Below are 21,603 nucleotides of genomic sequence, written 5' to 3'. Positions count from 1 at the left end.
GCGGAGGAGGAGACATGAGCCGGCGGGCGCCCAGACGGAGCGGCCGTGACGCCTTTGCGCTGCAGCCGCGCGCCCCGGCTCCGGAGCGCTGACCCCCGGCCCCGCGCAGCCCCGCGCCCCGGCCAGAGAGCGCGCCCCAGCCGCCAGCCCCGCCGCGCATGCAGTCCCCGGAGTGAGCCAGCCAGCCAGCCTCCCGCGGACGGCCGGACGGCCGGACGGCCGGCCAGCGCTGAGCCAGCTTCCCCGCACCGGCCGGACACCTCCTGCACAGAGGCGGCCGCCCCGCAGCCCCCGCGCCAGCCCGCAGGGCGCAGCGCTCGGGAGGAGCCGCGCGGGGCGCTGATGCCGCAGGGCGCGCCGCGGAGCGCCCCGGAGCAGCAGAGTCTGCAGCAGCAGCAGCCGGCGAGGAGGGAGCAGCAGCAGCAGCAGCAGCGGCGGCGGCGGCGGCGGCGGCGGCGGAGGCGCCCGGTCCCGGCCGCGCGGAGCGGACATGTGCAGGCTGGGCTAGGAGCCGCCGCCTCCCCCCCGCCCAGCGATGTATTCTGCGCCCTCCGCCTGCACTTGCCTGTAAGCGCCCGCGCGCGGGACAGCCCACCCTGACTGGCCGTCTGGTCGCCTCACTTTGCGACGGCGTGTCTGTCTGTCTGTCCGCGCGCCCCCGGTCCCTCGAGTCCCGCTGACCGCCTCTCCGTCTCTCTCTTGCAGGTGTTTACACTTCCTGCTGCTGTGCTTCCAGGTACAGGTACGTGGGCTCCTACCTCGCCGTGCAAGCCGACCCCCCTCTCCCGGGCCGCGCCCCCTCCCTGTGCCCCACCCTCCTGGGCGCCGAGCCCAGTGCACCTGTTCCCAGGGCGCGGAAGGGCGGCTCCGCGCGCACCCTGCGCGGGCCGGGACTGGCCAAGGGCAAGGGGCTCGAGCTGGCGCGGGCTGGCGCAGCCCCGGTCGGCTTCGGCCGGGAGGAAATGCCCGGAGCCGGCGGGCTGAGCCGCAGCGGTGCGCCGTGCTCCGAGCCCCCTGCCCGCAGCTGCCGGAGTCGGGACCTGGGGGGTTTTTCTCTGCTAACCCTCCCTTCACGTCGCCGCTCGCTCTTCCAAACAAAAAGGCTCGTTTGAGCCGAGTGGATTTCGAGTCCAGGGAGGGAGCTTCGGTTGTAAATTACTCTCTGGTTTCAAAGGCGTTTGCAGCATTGAGAGACAGACAGACAGACACGCACACGCAGGGCGAGGGCAGACGCGGGGCGCCCGGGCCGAGGGCCGCTGCCCGCTGCCCGCAGCCCGGCGAGGCCGCTCCCGCACGGGCGGCGCTCCGTACGCCCTCGCCCGAGGCGGCGCAGCCCTCGCTGCTTCCCCGCCTGCTCCCCGTTCACTCTAGCTCTCCGTGAATCAGAAGAGGGCTTGGCGCTCAGCCTGGAAAGCACTTGCTAAAATCTGATCTGTTACTTCAGCAGCTTTCAGACTCGGGAAGGTCTTGGCACGCAGACAGTTGGAACGCTCTGGCTTCCAAAGCCGTGGAAATGAAGGGAAAAGGGGGTGGGGGTGGGCGGGAGGGAGGGAGGAGAGGGAGCGAGGGAGCTGACTTCAGCCCCGATTAGAACCAGACCAGCGCTGCCGCAGCGTGGTGGTGGTGAGGGGCGGGCGGAGGGGATAGGAAGGGCCAGCTGCCCAAGCCCCCACCCATCTAGAGCTGCGCGGCGCGGGAGGGGCTGCAGGATGGCCGTCCCGCCCCCGCCCCCGCCCCCTCCTGGCTTCGGGCAGGTGTCCTTCAGGGCTGGCGAAGATGCTTGGGCTGGCGCCTTCTGGACTCTGGAGATGCCGGGAGAGCCTGGAGCTCTGGCAAGTGGTGTTTCTCCTAGATTTCTGGTGTGCGGGGTGCTGTGGAGACCCAGCAACCTCTTGCAGCATTTGTGGGTGGTGGGTCTCTTGTTTTCTTTCCCACCCTGTCCTGAGCATGGCAGTCCCGTCCCTGTGCCGCCAGTGCAGCCAGAGGGCTGGGGGCTGGCAGGACAGGTGGATGGCCCGGCTGATGGATTCTCTCCTCCTGTTGGCCAGGCTGGAGTCCCCACTGACTCCTTGAATCAATACAACTGGAGTCAGTAACTTAAAACTGGCTGGTCGCCAAAGCAGCTGTGGCCCCGCGTGGGGAGTGGGGGTGGACTAGGGGACAGAGAGAGAGAGAAGCTAGTGCCCGGCAGGGTCCCCTTGCAGAGCTGCAGAGCGCAGGCCCCTGGGTCGCTGCAGGGGTTCCGCTCGGCTGACCCGGCCAAAGCTCTTTTCTGGAACGCTGGGCCTGGGGTGAGGGGAGTCTTCGCACCTTGGCGCCCAGACCCTCCGGATGCTCCTCTTGGTGCTTCTTGAAGTGGGGCCCAGGACAGGGGCTGCGTGTGGTCTTTGTGTTCTCCAGGGCAGTGTGAGCCAGGGAATCTGGCCTCAGCGTCCCCCCTCCAGCCCCGGGCCAGAGCCAGCATCTTGGGAGAGAGCTGGGTGGTCCCTGGGTTGGGGAGGGGGAGGCAGCCTTTAAGCAGGTGAAGGATCCGGTCCACTCCCCCTCCTCCCCCCTGCTTCCTTCCCCCTTCCTGTGCCCCTTTGTGCTCTCTGGCCTTTCTGCACTCAGAACTGATGGTTTTCACCCAGGGTCTAGGTTTAAGCATGGGATTATGGGGAGGGGTGTGCCTGAGACATTGCACAAAAATGGTGTCCAAATGTGTTGTGTCTGGAAGGCGGTCCTCAGCTACCCAAAAGATTTTCAAATGCATCTAAGACCCCCCTCAAAGGTAAAGAATTGCTACCCTGGGATGTGATGGGCAAGGTTGGCAGGCTCGGGTCCCCATTCACACTTCCTAGGACAAAGGTAGGATGCCTTTGGTGGCAGAGAGCGCCTTTGTGGCGTGGAGGGGGCATGTGGTGTTGGTAGCCCAGAGTCTTGCAGTCTGCCTGCTTCCTAGTGGGGAGCTGGCGGGCCCATGCTGGGGGCAGCTCCATCCTGGGCAGGGCGAGGTACAGGGTGGTACTTGGAACTCCGTCTCCTGCTGTCTGTGGCTCCCTGTGGCCAGTCTTAGTCTCCTCTGCTGGGAAGCAGGTGGCCATGCAGTTGGCCCAATACATGGGAGCAGGGGGAGAGGCCGTGCAGGTTTGCACCTGCCCACCTAGGGGGACACCTGGCTCTGCCGGGAAACGTGGGCACCTATGCCCTGCCCGCCCCCCGCCACAGTGTTTTGGGGCTAGTCTGGTCTCAGCAAGGGCCGAGCTCCTGTCCTCCCCCTGTCTGTCAGCCACCAGGCCCAGAACGGGTCCCTGAGCACATGCAACGGCAGCCCCAGTGTGCTGAGCCCCGCCCTCACCCACCGGCCACCCCGGGGGGAAGTGGGAGGCTGGGAATTTAATAAAACCCCTTCATCCCTTGTCCGCCCCGACTCGGGACACCGCGGACAGCTCAAATTGGAAGAATTTTAAAAATTTCCGCGGGGAGCGGGCGGCGTGACCAGTAAATTGCTTTTCTGCACTCGGCTGAGCTCCGACAATGACACCGGCGCCCGGCCTTTCACGCAGCTCGGCCGGCACCTGCCCGACATTGTTCCGGCCGCCAGGCTCCGCTAGGTCCGGGCCTGCCCCAGACAGGCGGGCCGCTGGGGAGGGGGGCTTCCTCCCGCCCCACGACCCTCCCCTAGGACCGCTTCCTCCCACACTGCAGGAGATGTTCAAGTTTGGGAGTTTGCTTCCACGCCCCCTTGGGCTGAGGACGCCCCACACCCAGCCTTTTAAGTTGATGGGGAGACAATGTCCTTTGGGGAGAGACTGGTCCTGCTGGGTGCCCGATTTCTTAAAGTGACATCTTGCAGCCGTCCACGCCGCCAGGAGGTGTGTCCCCAGCCCCTACCTGCTGGGAGCCTGCCTCTTGATGGCCTTGGGAGTGAGGCGCAGTCTGTCTCTCTGTACGTGAGGACACATCAGCGGGAGTTGGTCTCATCTGCTCCTCTGCTCCCAGAGCTGTGGAGTGCAGTGAGGCAGGGCGAATCTTCCTCCCATTTCACAGGCGAGACACTGAGGCTGCTGAGCCTTGACTCTGCTAAGGGAAGAGGTGCTGCTTGGAAGAATTTTAAAGTAATGTCAGGATTCATTCTTCCCAGCGTTCTACAAGGAGGTTGAGGTAGGAGGAGTCAAGTTCCTGTCTCAGAGATGGAGAAATTGAGGCACAGGGTAGGGAGGGATTTGTCCAGATCCATGGCTAAAAGTCCCGACCTTGTATTCTTTCTACCACTCCAACCTGACTTTTCCAGAGCCTCCTGGCTGGGATCCAGCTTCCCAAGAGCATGCTCGGGGTCTGCAGGGAGGGCCTGGGTGGATTCCGGTGTGTCAGGGCGAGTAGGGGGAGTTGGTCAGCACTCAGTGACTCCAGGCCCTGGGCCTCCTGGAATGGGCTGACCCGAGGGTCCCCAAGTTGGGGGGGGTGGCGTCTGGGCAGGCAGTGGGTGTGTGAGGTCCCGAGTGCCCCTCCCAGCCTCTTTTCCAGCATGGAGGAGGGGCGGGCACCCTGCCAGCATTCCTGCAGCCCGGGAGTGTCACCAGCTCTGCTCCCAGATAAGGAGGTGGATTTTTAGAATTTCTGGTGGTTGGCACGGCCAGTGTCAGTGGGCTTGGGGCAGATGTCGGGGTCACAGGTGCAGCCTCTCCATTGCTGGGGGCAGTCCTGAGGATACCTTGGGTCCCCCAGGGGACTGGAGGGGCAGGGAGAGACTTCGTGTTCTCTGCAGGACCTGGGTCTGGGCTGGTCCTCTTGCAGGAGGGATGTGGGCCTGGGACAGTGGAGCACAGGCTAGCACCCACCATGGAGGTTAGTCGTGGCGGCCGCTAGGTATCCAGCTCGTGGCGCTCAGGCATTGTGCCACTTCTCCCTCCAGGCCTCACAAGCAGCCTGGACTCAGGATGCAGAACTCAAGATGCAGAACAGGAGGCTCAGAGGCACACAGTCAGTTGCTGTTGGTCTCACAGCGCCAGAGAGGCAGGGCTGGAGTTGGCTCACATCTCTCTGGCTCTATCCCAACAGGAAAAGGCAGTATGAGGAATCTGCAGTTGGCCAGCCTGCTTCGGATGGTGGCTATGCCTTCTCTCTGCTGTGTGACCTTGGGCAGGTTACTCAGCCTCCCTGGGTCTCAGCTTCTGCCTCTGTGAAATAGGAAAAAGCCAACAAGATGGTACCTGCTTCCCAAGGGGCTTGCTGGGCTGTCACCTCTTTCCTGCAGTTCTAGCCCCACCCCCTGTGCCTTACTCTGGGAGGTGCCTTGCCCAGGCCCCCTGTCCTTTCCCGGGGCTCTGCCACCTCCTGGTCACTTGGGGAGGGACGGTAGGGCTCTGGAGTTCTTGCTGAGTTTGTTGTGTGCCCCCCTCACCCCAGAGCCACGGCAGCGCATCACGGGAAGGGGCAGTGTCCAGGACCCTGCCCATGTGCTGGGGCTGAGGGGAGCAGACCAGCCACAGAGAGAGGGCTGAGGCCTCGGTCCGCACTTGAGTCTTGGGGATTTGTTCTGGGACATCAGCCCCCTTGGGCCTTCGTCAGACTTGCTGGTAGTCCTTTGCTCTGCCTCGGAAGACGCTGCTGTGCCGTGGCCAGGGCCCACGTCAGGCCTCCTGGGGCCTCTGAGTAGGACTGATAGCATCCCTGGTTTCCAGTCCTGGCTCTGTCCCTGATGGGGCCTTGGCTTACCAACCCGAGTACACACCAGCCAAGCTAGGTGTCTCCGCTGGTGCCCAAATGCATAGGCTTGGCGCTGCAGAAGCCCAGCTTGAATCCTGGCTATGCTGCTCAGCGGCGGTTCAGCAAACGTTCCTTGGCCAGAGCCCCTGCCCCTGGTTCTGCACCTCTGTGAAGTGGGACAATGAGAAGTACCTGCTTCTTAGGGATCATGGTGAGAATGAAACCGGCTGCAGCGCGCAGAGACGCTAGCCAAGCACAGTGGCAGGCACACTGTGAGTAACAGTCGGAGTAATGGCTCGGTCGGTTATCTGCTGCGTGTGGGTCAAAGGCATCTTACAGCCTGCCTGGCCCCCACTCAGAGCTTCCTGGAGGCTAAGGGGAGGTTGACCCATCCTGAAGGCACCAAGGCCCCTGGTAGAGCAGGCATGCTGGCTTGGAGGGGAGGGCCTCTGTTGGCTGGGGACCCAGCTGGAGGCCCCACCTGCTCTCCTTGTGCCAGGTGGCTCAGTTTCTGTGTCAGTCCTTGGGGACTTGGGAGAAACTGAGAGATGAGTGCTGGGGAGCCAGAGCTTAAGGGCTTGGTGGTGCTCACATGAGGAGCCCTGAAGGGGTGGGGGTCCTGGCACAGTGGGTTAAGCCATTGCCTGGGATGTCCAAATCCCATATTGGAGTTCCTGGGATGGAGTCCTGCCTCTGCTTCCCATCCAGCTTCCTGCTAATGTGCGACCTGGGAGGCAGCAAGTGAGGCTTAAGGGGTTGTGCCCCTGCCACCTATGTGGGAGATGGAGTTCCCAGCTCCTGGCTTTAGCCTAGCCCAGCCCTAGCTGTTGTGGGCATTCGGGGAATGAACCTGCAGATGGAAGATTCTTGTCTTCTCTGAGTCTGTTTCGGTTGGGGGCCAGCATTGTAGGTGGTAGGGCAAGTTGCCTCTTGATGGAATAATTGAGTGCTGGTTCAAGTCTCAGCGGCTCTACTTCCAATCCTGCTCCCTGCTAATGCACCGGGGAAGGCAACAGATGATGGCCCAGGTCCTTGGGCCTCTGCCACCCACATGGGAGATGAGGGTGGAGGTCTAGGCTGCTAGCTTCAGACTGGCCCACACCTAGCTGTTGTGGACATTTGGGGAGTGAACTAACAGTTGGTAGATACCCTCTCTCTCTGTCTTGCTCTACCTTTAAAATAAATATATTACCTTTTTTTTTTTTTTTTTTTTTTTTTTTACAGGTAGAGTTATAGACAGTGAGAGAGAGAGACAGAGAGAAAGGTCTTCCTTCTGTTGGTTCACTCCCCCAAATGGCCGCCACGGCCGATGCGCTGCGCTGATCCGAAGCCAGGAGCTAGGTGCTTCCTCCTGGTCTCCCATGCGGGTACAGGGCCCACGCACTTGGGCCATCCTCTACTGCCCCCCAGGCCACAGCGGAGAGTTGGACTGGAAGAGGAGCAACTGGGACTAGAACCTGGTGCCCGTATGGGATGTTGGCACTGTAGGCAGAGGATTAACTAAGTGAGCCACAGTGCCGGCCCCCGACCTTTCTTTTTAAAAGACAAGAAAAGCCCTGAAATCAGGCCTGGGGCAAGAGGAACTTGCCAGGGAAGATGTCCCACTGAGTGGGGAAGTAGTAGGAAGCCAGGGGTGAGGACAGCGTGAGCCAGCCAGTGCCCGTGTGTGTGTGTGTGCACATGTATGGGTGCATGTGTGCACGTATGTGGGGGTGCATGTGTGTACACGTGTGCCTGTGGGCATGTACATGTGTTCTTGTGTGTGTGTGTGTGAGAGAGAGAGAGAGAGAGGACGTCTCTGGGCACATGGAACTCCACCACCTGCAAGCAGGGAGTGTCCTGGTGTCCTCAGGAAGCCCCACCCACTGGGCTGGCTGCTGTGTCAAGTGCAGGACTGGGAGTGATGGAGAAGGCCAAGGCGGCACTCAATGCCAGAATAAAGAGCGTGACTGTCCTCTTGTGGGCAGGAAGAACTCTTCTGCCCGTGCAGGACACCAGGGGAGCAGGGGCCAGCAGGAAGGGAAAGGGGTGAAGAGGAGAGGGCAGGGGTCTTCCCTGGCCCTCACCCCCAGGCTGGGTCTGGGGTTGACACCCATATTGACGATCTGTATGGAGGAGGCTGATGTATGGGCAGAGGGAGGCTGACCCTTGGGCCCCACCCCCACCCCCCAGAGCCCCTCCCAGCTGATGGCTCAGCCCGCCAATCAATACATTGATAGCCCTGGGAGCTTAATGGACAGGCTGGGGGTGGGGAAGGGCCCTTTGTGGCAGCAGGCAGTTGGTCCTGGTTGAGTTGGGTGTGGGGAGTGTGACAGGAGCCAGAGCCTGGGCTGAGGGCAGGGTGGGGCACCCATCTGAGCCAAGGGCAGAGTAGGGGCTGGGCTGGGCCTCGCTCCCCTCATTCTGTCCAAGACTGCCTGCGGGGGAGCTTTCCAGGCTGCAGAGCCAGAGCTGGGCTTGGATCTCAGCTCTGCCATCCTCTGTACCATGTGGGTGAGTCCCTTGGCCTCTGTGGGTCTCCCTTTGTCACCTGGGGCACAGGGACAGTGGGACTTGACCCCTGCTCAGGTTGTTCAGGGGAAGCAGAGAGGCAGAGCCTGGCAGGTGCACAGCCTGGGCCCTGGCACAGAGCAAATGCCGGGTGACAGTGGTGATGATCCACGGGCACTGGGGCCCAGGCTGCCCTCGAGGAGGCACTAGGGAGCTGTATGTTGGGGTAGAGACGGGGAGGCTGGCTTTCTTGGGGAACAACCCTGGGGTGGAGGAGAAGATCTCAGGGCTGAATCTAGAATGTGGAACAACTCGGAAATCACCGCTGCTGGAGGGGGTGGGGGGGTGGGCGGTGGAATGTGCCGGAAGTCTGTGGGCTGCCCCTCCTGGGCCAGCCAGATCCTCCCTTTCTGGGCAGGCTGCCTGGAGACAGGCACGGATTGCGTGAGGCCTCAAAGATGGGGGACCCAGGCAGGAGAGGGCAGTGGACCCCATCCTCCCCTCGCGGGGGAGAAGAGCTGCAGGCCTCCAGTCCTTTCGTGGCTCATCTTGGCCCCACCCACGCTCCTGGTGCCAGTCCTGGAACACACTCCTCTTTGCTTATCTGGGGGGGGCCGTGTGTTCCAAGACCCCTGGTGGCTGCCCGAAATCAGGGTGGTGGCGAGCTCACGCAGCAAGCACTGGGGTGCTCGGGGGCGGCCCGCAACCTGGATGGTCACCATGGGACCAGGCCGTGCGCAGCGGGGTCTCGCGGAGCAAAAGGACGCTTCTGCCCCAGGTGCACCGCAGGGCTTGGCGTGAGAGTTCCTGATGCTGCTTAGAACAGTACAGCTGAAAACATCGGAGCTGGCTGTTTCTGAAATGTTCTGTGTGGTGTTTCCGGACTGAGGTTGACCCTGGGGGCCCCAGATAAGGGTGGCGGCTGTAGTGCAGGAGAGGGTGAGTGAGGAAGAGACAGGGTGGCAGCAGGGGTGGGGAGTGGAGAACGTGGGCTCCAGACCAGTTGTAAAATGTAAACTTTAAAGTTTATTCTTTTTTATTTACTTGAAAGGCACAGAGAGAGAGAGAGAGAGAGAGAGAGAGAGAGAGAGAGATCTTCCACCCACTGGTTCACTCCCCAAATGCCTACAGCAGCAGAGGCTGGGCCAAGCTGAAACCAGGAGCCAGGGCCTCCATCTGGGGCTCTCACGTGGGTGGCAGGGGTTCAAGTACTTGAGCCATCACCTGCTGACTCCCAGGGCGCCTGTTAGCTGGACGCTGGGACTCAATTCAGGCGCTTTGATGTGAGGTGCGGTCGTCCCAGATGGTGTCCTAACTGGTGTACCTAGTACCCAGGCCTGCTTTTGAATCTTGGTTCCTCTTCTCACCAGTTCCGTGACTTAGGACACGTGTCATAACCTCTTCAAGCCTCAGTTTCTCCATCTGTGAAATGGGGGTAATGATCATACCCTCTTATGGGCTTGCTGTGGGGATTCCAAAAGTGTTCCTAGCACAAAGGATCTGTGCCACAGTAGTGGTTTTTAAGAAACAAAGTAACATGAAGAAAAAAAGAAAATAAATAAAGGGGTGGCTGTGGCTACTCATAGAATCTTTCTCTGAAATACGTATTATAAACAATCCCGTTTTGCTGATAGAAAACTGAGGGTTAAACAAATCAACTTCGTTGATGATTGGACATGCAGCCAGGTAGGAGGGAAGAGCAGGTGGCGCTAGTTACCATGTGTGGTTGAATGCGTGTGGGGGTGTGTGTGGGCTGTGTGTGTGTGGCTGATGTGTGGTGTGCTGGATGGCTGGGGGAGGTGCAGACATGGCCCAGGAAGGAGGAGAAAGCCATGCACCTGATTGTTGGAGCCACCAGTGGGCCTGGGCAGCCGATGTCTTCAGCGATGGTGATCGTGGGAGGTCCCAGGGGAGGCATTTGGTGGATCACTGCAGGTTGGCACTTTTCTTGCCAAAGCGCCAGAGAGGAGACTTGGAAGTGCGGTGGGGCTAAGTCCCAAGGCAGCTGTGCTGTGGAGTAGTGGGAGCCAGGGCAGCGGCGTCACATGATGTGGGAGCCAGGGCAGCGGCGTCACGTGATGCAGACAGAGCTGCACAAGAGGAGACTGTGGCCAGGAGGTGGGCGGGCCCTGTTCTGCTGGGCACCATGTCCGGGGCCCCCGCCTGGAGACCTTGGCAGACCTGAGGGGCAATTGGAACCTGGCAGGCCCAGGTGGTCTCTGTGCAACCTGTGGATGGGGGAGTGAGTGCTCACAGCAGATGCAAGCCCTTAGGGCAGGGGCAGGGGGAGGGTGGTTGGGGACCCAGGCCACCTTGCTGCTTTGAGTTAAAGGGAAACCCATTCGCATGGTGGCGGGGGAGGGGTGCAGGTGGAGTGACACAGGAGAAGGAGATGTCCTTTATGTGCCGGCCCCTCTCACCTTTGAGAGTTCATCCTGTGGCTTTTCACAGCCGTCGTGCACCTGCCGGCTGTTGGCCAGCAGCTCCGACTCTCCTGGGAAACCCTCCAAGATAGGCACCAAGACCGAGGGACCTGCTGCCTGGCTAGCAAGCAAAGAGAGGAAGTGAGCTCTGGAGGTGGACCCTGGAACTCAGCAGGCTGCAGCCACAGCTCAGAGGCCCCAAGGGGCTGATCTGTGAAATGGGCTCACTTGCATGGGCGGTTGAGGGAACCAGAGGAAGTGCTGTCGTATCTAGAGCACAGTGCGTCAGGCAGAGGAGAGCTTAGTAGTCAGCAGCTTCAGGAACATCCTGGACAGCCCTCTGTGGGACACTCTGCTTGTTTGGGCAGTGAGGGGTGGGGCTTCTAGCAGCCGAGTCCCTCACTCTTAGCCACAGCCATTTGGCACGCATTTGCTAATTGCCTCCTGGGGGCAGAGCTGAGACCCAGAGATGAACCAGACAGGCTGGACTCTGGGGACAATAAGCAAAGTGCTGTGGAGAGCCTCTGCACACTCCAGCCTGGGAGGCAGGGGCCAGTTTCCTGGAGGCAGGTGACAGCTGGGCAGAGGGAGCAGGGTGCCCTGGGCAGAGAGGCCAGCCTGTGCAAAGGGCTGGAGCCACCCACAGGCCCTGCCCAGGAAGCCCAGGGCTGCTCCTTGCCTCTCTGGGGTCCGACAACAGAGCCACCCCTGCCATGTCCCTCAGGGCTGGTCTGGCTGCAGTGTTGGAGATGGCGAGAGGGATCATTCCCCCCGCCTTCTGGGGAGGACCCCCGATAGCCCCTGCTGACCCCAGGTCACCCCCGCTGCCTGTGTCCAGTGGGCCAGGGAGAAAATCAGTCATGGAAGGGCGGCTTCTGGGGCAGCAGTGTGCCCCTCGGGGCCCCTGGGGGAGGAGATTGGTTTGACCTCTGGTCGATAAGGTCTCCTGTGAGCAGGAGGAGAGTCAGAGGGTGGGAGGGAGGCTGGAGGCCTGGCCCTGGGGGAGGGGCTGGGGCCAGGCCACTCCAGAAGTCATCACAGGAGGGTCGAAGGCCATGGGTGTGGGGCATGCAGGACAAATGCCCACCAGGTGTGGGCCTTGGGGCCCTGGGTAGAAAGCCAGGTGGCCTGCAGGGATCAGGTCCAGACTCTGATCTCTGTGGCTGCTTGGAGGCACACCGGGTGGGCCAGCAGGCCAGGCCCTGCCCCTCTGGGCCATATGCCTTTCCGAGCCTCAGTTTCTCCATCTGGAAAGCGGGGAGAGGGGGCTGTGCATAGCGTTCCCATAGCCCAGAGTCCTTGAAACTCTGGGAAGCAGTCACTTGTTCTGGAACGGGCTGCAGGGTTGCCTTAGCCCTGCCAGCGCTGCCCCCTGCTGTGTGCTGCCCTCTGCCAGCCCCTGCCCTGCATGCTGCAGGGGGTGCTTGTTTGTTTCAGCCTCACTGCAGCCCATGGAGGGGGGGCATCACCATCACCCTTGTTCTTAGAGGTGAGGACACGGAGGCACAGCAAGGTTAGGAGCTTGCCTGGGGTTTCTTAGCTAGAGAGTGGCGCTTGGGCTTGGAACCTGGGGCCAGCTCCCGGTAGCACTGCTGTGTGGTGGTGGTGGGGGTTTGCAAGGTGGCAGCCCACAGCAGGGGTGGACCATGGGCAGTGCAGGCTTGGGGGCCACGAGGCCTGTGTGTGCTGCTCCGGAGTCTCACTTCACTTAGCTGTCATGCAGAGTGATGCTTCCAGCCTGAGGAGGCCTGTGAAAGCTGAATAATGTGGTCCTCCCAAAATACATGTGGGGCCCAGGCCTTGGGGCGGGGTGGACAGGTGCAAGTCACCTGGGGACAGAGACCTGGGTTGGCCTTGGGCTGTCCTTGCCCTTGGGAGCCCATAGTGAGACAGATACTTGAGCAGCCGGGGTCCCAAGAGCCCTGCCACGGGCTGAGTGGGGCCGTGCTGGCGCTGTGTGCCAAGGCTCATCTGAAACAGACCCAGAGTGCCAGCGGGACTTTGGAACTGTCCAGCTCTGTGGATTCAAGGCAGGGCAATGGCATGCAATTTGCAGGATGCAGGAAAGCCTTGTTAGAGGCGACTTGGCAATGACAGGGTTCCAGGTCTTTTCAACGTTCGTTCATTCATTCAACAAGTGTTTGCATTTCTGCTCTGTTAGGTGCTTGGGAAATAGCAGCCCCCGAGAGGTAGAGAGAGAGAGAGAGAGGAGAGAGAGAGAGCAAGAGAGACAGAGAGAGACAGAGAGTGCTCCAGCCTTCCTGTGCTCCCAGGCTGTTGGGGACAGACAGTTGTCACTTGAGTAGATGTCAAGGTCACAAATGCTAGAAAGAAACACAGAGCTTGGCTGGAGAATGAGAAGTGTGACAGAGGTGGCGCTGTCTCAGAAAGAGGGGGTCCTGGGGCTGGGCGTGGCTGTGCCTGTGGCCGTACCCCAGGGGCCTCAGGGGCAGGGCGGGGGTGTCTCTGTGCTCTGCTTCTCTTTTTCTTTCCTTAACTTTTCTTCCTGGGATGGGGCCCTGGCTCCACCACTTTCCCTAGAAGGAATCCAAGGCAGAACATCCCACAGGTCCAAGGTCACCTGAGAAAGCTTTGCTCCGGCCTGGCTTTCACAGGGGCTGTGGTGGGAAGACTCCGGGCGTTGTCACACAGACCCAGGCCTGAGTCAGCTCCACCACTTCCTGTCCGGGCCACCTTGGTTCACCTCCCCAGCCTCGGTCACCCCATCTGTGAAATGTGGGTAGCAGTGGTGCACTTGTGAGTTGGGCTGAGGCCCTGCCCTCTGCTGTGAACGTGGCTGGCTCCTGCTCCCAGGGGCCCCAGCCCTGCCAGCGTGGCTCACTGTGGCCCCTTTCCCTGCCCAGGTGCTGGTGGCCGAGGAGAACGTGGACTTCCGCATCCACGTGGAGAACCAGACGCGGGCTCGGGACGATGTGAGCCGTAAGCAACTGCGGCTGTACCAGCTCTACAGCCGGACCAGCGGGAAACACATCCAGGTCCTGGGCCGCAGGATCAGCGCCCGCGGCGAGGACGGGGACAAGTATGGTATGTGCCAGCTCCTCCTCTTCCCCCGGGGCTTCAGAGGCCTCCAGTGCAAATTCCAGCTCTGCTGGGTCCCGGCTGTGTGACCCTGGGCCTCAGTGTCCTGATTTGTAAACGGGCTGCATTGGTGAAGCCAGGGAAGGCTGGTTGGGAGTGCCTACCGCAAAGCGCTTTGGCGGGTGAATGCCCCCTAAGTGGCGGTCATCCTTGGCTCCCTGGGGGATGGCTGCTCCCCATGCCATTGGTGCACCAGCCCCAAGTTCAGACACTTGCAGGGGCAGGAGCCACTGGGTCATGCATTTTGGATGCTGCTGCTGGTGTGTGTGAATTGCCTTGGCGTGTGTGTATGTGTGTACCTGTGAGTGTGTGTATGTGTGTGAGTGCCTGTGTGTATGTGTGCTGCACACTTGAGCTTGTGCACCTGTGAAATGTGGATACTCACAATATCATGGTCCCCTTGACCTGCCCTTGACCTGGAACCTCCTGGCCCTCGTCAGGAGGTGCCTGGGGACCCTCACCGGCACCCCCAGGCTGCCTCTGTATGAGAACTGGGAGGAGCAAGGCCCCTAAGCAGTAAGAAAAACATGACTGCAGTCTTCCAGAGCATGGGGGTACATGGCTGTGACAGACCCTGAGCGAGTACTCACCGCACAGGTTATGGATTGAACATCGCCAGGCAGGAGGAGCTCTGGCTGCTCCGAGCCAGCCTGGTTCTCGCCCCTGGCCAGGAGAGCCCAGCGCTAGGCCTGGGGAGGCAGGGCTGTGGGTAGCTGAGGCCCTGGCTGGGCTGGGAGTCCTTGATGCGGCCAAGGCTGCCAGCCGCGGCGTTCCTGGGGTGATCCTGCTCACCAGCCCCTTCCCATTGCCGGCAGGACGTGACAACAAGACAAATAATTTCGTGGACCTTTTATCTTAGACACCATTTATTTTCCTGCAGCCCCGGGGCAGGACTGACCTCATGGTAGGGCCCGAGCGAGCGAGCGAGCGTGGCAGCTGCAGCATCACTGGGGGCCGGGCTGGGCCGGGCAGGGCTGGGCCACACTGGCCTCCTGCACCTCTAGGCCAGCTGCCTCCTTCCCTGCTCCCTGGCCATCACTCTCACCGCCGCCCCTCCCTCCCGCCCTTCTTCCCTTCCTGGCTCTGCCCCTTTCCCCTCTTTGTTTTCGCCCCTCCCCCTGGCCACAGCTTCCCTCCTCCCCAGCTCTCCCAGGCCCTCCGCGTGGACGCCTGGCTGCGCCGTGCGGGCCCAGGTGCAGGTTTTCCCTGGGCTCTGCTGTCCGGTTGCTGCCAGGGAAGAGGCAGCTGGCTGGCCGCGGCAGGAGGAGGTGCCCTGCTGGGGGTTCCCCGGAGCTCTCGCTGGCCCCTCCAGGCTAGGAGAGTACAGGGGGGTCACACTCTGGTCTGAACCATCTGTCCAAAGCAGGGGCTGGGGAGGGAGACGGCCCCGGACACGGTTCTGCTGAGCTGGGGCCTTAGGGGATCTTACCTGCTGTGTGACCTCGGCTGCACCCTCTGCCCATCTCTAGGCCTCAGTTTCTCATCGATAACAATGTGAGGTTTGGATTAGAGCTGTACTTTTCTTTTTAATTTTTAAGAGATTTTATTTATTCATTTGAGAGGTAGAGCTGCAGACAAAGGGAGAGACAGAGAGAGAGGTCTTCCATCCACTGGTTCACTCCCCAGATGGCCGCAAAGGCTGGAGCTGTGCTGTCTGAAGCCAGGAGCCTGGAGCTTCTTCCAGGTCTCCCACGAAGGTGCAAGGGCCCAAGGACTTGGGCCATCTTCTACTGCTTTCCCAGGCCATAGCAGAGAGCTGGATTGGAAGAGGAGCAGCCGGGATGCAAACTAACACCATAGGCGCTGCTGGTGCCACAGGCAGAGGCTTAGCCTGCTACGCCGCAGCCCTGAGTGCCATGCTTCTTAAATGTCAGTGAGCATGTAAGTCACCGAGGGCACTGTCAAAACTGATGTGCGGCTGGCTCCGCGGCTCACTAGGCTAATCCTCCGCCTGCGGCGCCGGCACCCCGGGTTCTAATCCTGGTCGGGGCGCCGGATTCTGTCCCAGTTGCTCCTCTTCCAGTCCAGCTCTCTGCTGTGGCCCGGGAGTGCAGTGGAGGATGGCCCAAGTGCTTGGGCCCTGCATCAGCATGGGAGACCAGGAGGAAGCACCTGGCTCCTGGCTTCGGATCGGTGCAGCGTGCTGGCTGTAGCGTCCATTTGGGTGGTGAACCATCGGAAGGAAGACCTTTCTCTCTGTCTCTCTCTCTCTCTCTCACTAACTCTGCCTATCAAAAAAAAAAAAAAAAAAACCTGATGTGGGTCAGGGGCTGGAGTGGCCCCGGGGGTGGGGGTTCCGGCCGACCCCCTTTGGGGCTCGGGGGAACCTGACCGATCTAGCACCACACCTGCTGAGCGGTCATCACACTCTTTCTAGGAACATGTTCCTCAACCCCTGCATACCCAGGGCACCATGGGGGCCTGCGGCTGCTTCATTTAAATGTCGCATTAGAAACGCAGATGAGGGACCCCATCTGTGAGCCCTGGGAGAGGAAGTGAGACAATGGAGCCAATTGAAGCTTCCAATCTAGATGATCAATACAAATATTATTGGGAGGGTGATTTATGTGGCCACACGGGGCAGGAGGATGGGGCAGTGGCTCCGTAGGTCTGTATGAGGGGCCTGCCTCGCCCTGGGGGAGGGGCAGGCTGGGTGCTGAAGGGACCTGCTCCCCCCTGTCTCAGGTCTGGCTCTGGCTGACAGAACCATGTAGCCTGAGATGGGCAACACACACATAGTTAGAATCACCTCACTGAGGTCTCAGAATTTCAGCCAACGAAGTGCAAGTACAGGATCCCTGCAAACACCTGGCATTTGGCATCTCAGCTTGGAGTCGTAGAAGTGGTAGCCTCTGTGGGCAGGCAGGCTCAAAATGCAGGTCCCCTTGGTCTGGGTGACTTGTCTGCAGTGGTGGCTCTTTGGTGAAGTGTGCACAGGTATCACTGGGGCTCCCGAACCCCAGTGTTCTGCAGAAGGATCTCCTTCTGTGTCCCCTCCAGCTTTCCCTGCGCCATGGGAGCCATGAGGGTGGGCTGCTCCAGGAATGAGGGGCTTTCTGAGCCTAGGCCTTGGCTCTGGGGGAGGGGCGTGGGGTATGAGACAGCTGGCCAGAAGACTGGAGGCTCAGGGTTTGGGCTACCAGGCCAGTAAGGGGGGGCGAGGGGGAAGTTTCTGTTAGCCACCCCTTCTTGCCCTGGGACCAGCAGCCCTGGGCCAGGAGTCTGCAGCTCTGGGCTCAGAGCCTTCCTCTGCCTAGCGGGGATGAGAAGGCCCCACTCACCTCCAAGGTTGATGCACTGGGAGGTGAGGACATTGGTACGTGGCTATAGGAAGCAGGGCTGCTGACTACTAGGGCAGGACCCTAAGAAGTGGAGGGGCTTGGGACCAGATGGGGGGGCTGGGCTAGCCAGGGATTTGGGGTTTCAAGGGCTGAGCACATGCACCCTGGAGTCTGGTGGGATTCACGTCTTAGCTCGACCACGTAAGAGCAGGGATGGGTTAGCCCTCTGAGCCCGTCCTCTTCTGCAGAATGGACCACTGGAATGGGAGAGTGTCCGAAGCACAAGGCCTCTGTGGTTGTCCCAGCAAGAATATGAGTAATGACTATGAACTGCATCGCTGTGGTCCTGGCTGTCACTGGCTCAGGGTGGGGCTCCCCTGTTAGGAACTTTGTTTGTTTAAGATTTATTTATTTATTTGAAAGGCAGAATGACAGGGAGGGAGACAGAGATCTTTCATCTGCTCCTTTGCTCCCCAAATGCCAGCAATTGCTAGGGCTGAGCCAGGCCAGAGCCAGGATCCTGGAACTCCATCCAGGTCCTTCAAGTGGGTGACAGGGGCCCAAGCATTTGGACCATCATCTGCTTCCCAAGTGCATTAACAGGGAGTTGGATTAGAAATGGAGCAGGGGCTGGTGCTGTGGCTCAGCAGGTAAAGCCACTGCCTGCAGTGCCAGCATCCCATATGGGCACCTGTTCGAGTCCCAGCTGCGCCATTTCCGAAACAGCTCTCTGCTATGGCCTTCGAAAGCAGTGGAGGATGGCCCAAGTGCTTGGACCCCTGCAACCACATAGAGATCTGGAAGAAGCTCCAGGCTGCTGGCTTTGGATCAGCCAGCATGTGGCCATTTGGAGAATAAACCAGCAGATGGGAGACCTCTCTCTCTCTGCCTCTCCTCCTCTCTCTCTGCCTCTCCCCCTCTCTCTCTGCCTCTGCCTTTCAAATAAATAAATGAATCTTAAAAAAAAAAAGTGGGGCAGCTGGGACTTGAACCAACCCTCATATGGGATGCCGGCATTGCAGGCGGAGGCTTAACCTTCTATGCCACAAAGCAGGCCCCAGGAGCTGGTTCTTGAGGCTTTGGGGGGGCCCTGGGGGAAGAAGAGGAGCTTCCTGTCTGCCGTCACTTCAGAGCAGGCCCTGTTGGCATGGTTCTGTGCAGGGGGCCGAGGCCAGCTGAGGAAAGATGGCCTTGGGGTCCTCTCGTGGGTGTGGCTCAGTCTCCTCTGAGTTAGCACATTCCACACAGATGGCCCAGCCGGGGGCGGGGTGTGTGTGTGCAGTGGTGAGTGACACGTGCCAGGTCCCAGTCCTTGAGCAGCTCTCGGTCTAGCGCCCTGTTCCTTGCTTGCAGCCCACATTGCACAGGGACAATGCTGTTACCTTTCCATACCTGTGCCCTCCCAAGCCTCAGTTTCCCGCTTTCAGCCTGGGTGGATTAGAGGGTGTGGAGTTGACATTCCGCAGGCTTCTTCCGGTGGGGGCTTGGCACGGGTCTGTGATTCCAGGCTCCCAGGGAGCCAGCGTGCCCTGGAGCAGGCTCTGCCCTGCTGGGCAGCCTCCCCGAGCCCCAGCCTGGCCTCTTTACCACCCCTGTCCCAGTGCGGGTCCCATCCTGGTGGAGCCAGCTATTGGCATGCTTGGCTCCTAAGACTGGGGTTCCTTGGAGGCAATGACCTTGCTTTCTGCTGTGTCCTCAAGCCCAGCATGAGGGCCCCTTAGACATCGCCGGATGAATGAGTGAAATCAGTGTGGGGTGACTCGAAGTAATCAGAGGCTGCCTTGTGTGGCCGTGGGGAGAGCTGTGTGGGGTCTTCTGGGGTTTTTGAGGGTCCTCCTGCTCCTAGTCCCCTCATCCTGTTACTTGCTGGGGGGAGGGGGTTGGTGTGAGGGAAGGGCTCGATCCTTGGGGCTGGCTGGCACCGACGAGGCTGCAGGGACCCTGCTCTCTCCTGGGTGGGCCCCCACGGTCCATTCTGCAGAAATGTAGGCCTTGCTACTCCACCACTCCATGTCCCGTAGAATTCAAGGCAGGTCCTTGAATCAGCCAGGAGAGCCAGTGTGGCCTGGCTCCTGAGCCCCTGTGGCCCCTCCCTGCCCAGCCTGCGCCAGCCATGGCGGCCGGCCTGTCTTCCTGGAGGTGCCCGTTCCCATCCACGGGCCTTCGCGCGGCTGTCCCTCTGCCGAGATGTCCTCACCTCGCACACGCCGGCTTCTGCCCCACCCCTTCTCAGAGGGTCTGTGTGCCTGGTCCCTGAAAGGCACGGTTCCCTCCCCAGAGCCTGTGGCCATCTGACATCCTGATGCCGGTGCAGCCTCTCACATCACTCCTGTTGGAGCACAAGCTCCTGGAGGCGGAGGCTTTGTCTGTCTTGCTCGCTGCGGAGCCAGCCACAGAGAGGCGCTGGAGCAAGCCAGGGCCTGGGTCCCTCCGTGTGTGTGCCTGTGTGGGCACAAGGGCTCCTCCTGTCCTCTGGACATGGGTGGCACACAGTAGGGACATGGGCGATCCCCTGCCTGCCCTGTGCCCTGGGGACACCGCGATCAACGGGCAGGTGTCCTTTGGAATTCACGCAGCGAAGAGGGACGTTTACGTTCCAAACCCCCTGCCCTCTGAGCCCACAACTTTTGTCCCCAGTGAGGAGCCGCCACCCATGGCTCCCTGACCCCCAGGGCTGGAGCAGCTACGTGAGAGCCCCAGCGAGGATTAAACATAGCTTCTGATCGATGCATTGATTGCCCCTCTTCCTGTCTGGTGGCCCACGTGGCCAACACATCTCCTCCAGGGACTTTAGGAGAAAGGCAAGTGTGGGCTCCTTTGGAGCAAAGGCCAGAGAGTGAGCATGCGCCTGTCTCATCTCGACAGGGCCACATCTCCCCTCCCCCGCCCCTCTCGATTTCTCTCCACCTTCAGAGGGGAGGAAGGGAAGACAGATTGGCTGTGACCTCCCAGTGCCTTTTGTGGCCAGGACATTCCCTCACCGCAGGCCGGTGATGCCTGGAGAGGGGCCAAGAGCTCCGTCAGCATGGGATCGTGGTGGCAGCCAGCTGCTGGCCACCTCGCAGGGCCACTCCGGGCCGCAGCTCCCCTGCGGCTCTTTTCCTTCTTGGGGAGTTAATCCAGCCTGGTTCTCCCAGGCTGTGTCCCTTTGAGTCCTGCCCGCTGGGTCCCTCTTGGCGCCATTTCTCTAGACCTCCGGCTGCCTCTCTGTGTCCTTCCCTACAGTTTCCTGTCTCTGGTCCCCTCTGTGTGACACTGGCGAGAACAGAACTACTTGGAAGACAGCCTCGGGTTCTTCATCTGAAAAGCGGCATCACTGTTACTACCTTATGGGGTTGGCTGTGAGATCCACTGAGATACTCCATGTGTGTGTTTAGAGATTTATTATTTATTTATTTGAAAGGAAGAAATACAGAGAGAGAAGGGAAAGATGAGAGAGAGAGAGAGAGATCTTTCATCTGATGGTTCACTCCCCAGCTGGCTGCAATGGCCAGACCTAGGCCAGGCCAAAGCCAGGAGCTTCTTCCGGGTCTTCCACGTGGGTGCAGGGGCCCAAACACTTGAACCATCTTCCACTGCTTTCCCAGGAACATTAGCAAGGAACTGTATCAGAAGTGGAGCAGCTGGGACTCCCACTAGCACCCATATGGGATGCCAGCACTGCAGACGGCTTAACCTACTACACCACGGCACTGGCTCCCATCTTCTGACTGTTAAAACCTGGTAGGGAGTCATAGGAATAGTATCTTTCATCAAAGTTTCAAATAACTTTTTTTTAAGGTATACAAATTTCATATCATAGAAGGTTTTTTTTTTTTTTAATTTATTTGACAGAATTAGACAGTGAGAGAGAGAGACAGAAAGTCTTCCTTCTGTTGGTTCACTCCCCAAATGGCCGCCACAGCCGGTGCTGCGCTGATCTGAAGCCAGGAGCCAGGTCCCTCCTCCTGGTATCCCACGTGGGTGCAGGGGCCCAAGCACCTGGGCCATCCTCCACAGCCTTCCTGGGCCACAGCAGAGAGCTGGCCTGGAAGAGGAGCAACCAGGACTAGAACCCGGCGCCCATATGGGATGCCGGCTCCACAGGTGGAGGATTAACCAAGTGAGCCACGATGCCAGCCCCCTCAAATAACTTTTTAAAGAATTGTTTTTTTTTTTTTTTTTTTTGACAGGCAGAGTGGATAGTGAGAAAGAGAGAGACAGAGAGGAAGGTCTTCCTTTTTGCCGTTGGTTTACTCTCCAATGGCTGCTGCGGCCGGCGCATCTCACTGATCCGAAGGCAGGAGCCAGGTGCTTCTCCTGGTCTCCCATGCGGGTGCAGGGCCCAAGCACTTGGGCCATCCTCTACTGCACTCCTGGGCCATAGCAGAGAGCTGGCCTGGAAGAGGGGCAACCGGGACAGAATCTGGCGCCCCGACCGGGACTAGAACCCAGTGTGCCGGCGCCGCAAGGCGGAGGATTAGCCTGTTAAGCCACAGCGCCGGCCAATAATTGTTTTTTAAAGACATATTTATTTATTTGAAAATCAGACTTACAGAGAGGGAGGGACACAGAGAACCCTTCCATCTGCTGGTTCACTCCCCAGATGGCTGCAATAGCCAGGGCTGGGCCAGGCAGAAGTC

The 21,603-nt window shown here is 60.1% G+C and overlaps 1 protein-coding gene across 1 annotated transcript in view; it reads left to right on the top strand.

Annotated features, from left to right (window-relative positions):
* The first annotated feature begins 483 nt into the window (after positions 1-483).
* The window catches only part of FGF18 (fibroblast growth factor 18), a 34,651-nt gene continuing 13,531 nt past the window's right edge, over positions 484-21,603 (top strand). The window contains exons 1-3 of the mRNA XM_062189640.1: positions 484-567; positions 706-742; positions 13,466-13,646. Coding sequence (XP_062045624.1) covers positions 536-567; positions 706-742; positions 13,466-13,646 — 250 coding nt within the window. The 5' untranslated portion in view covers positions 484-535. The remainder of the gene's footprint in view (positions 568-705; positions 743-13,465; positions 13,647-21,603) is intronic.

The sequence above is a fragment of the Lepus europaeus genome, chromosome 4 (assembly GCF_033115175.1).
Source record: "Lepus europaeus isolate LE1 chromosome 4, mLepTim1.pri, whole genome shotgun sequence".
NCBI lineage: Eukaryota > Metazoa > Chordata > Mammalia > Lagomorpha > Leporidae > Lepus > Lepus europaeus.
The sequence above is the reverse complement of the archived record's forward strand: the minus strand, read 5'-3'. Positions and strand labels throughout refer to the sequence as shown.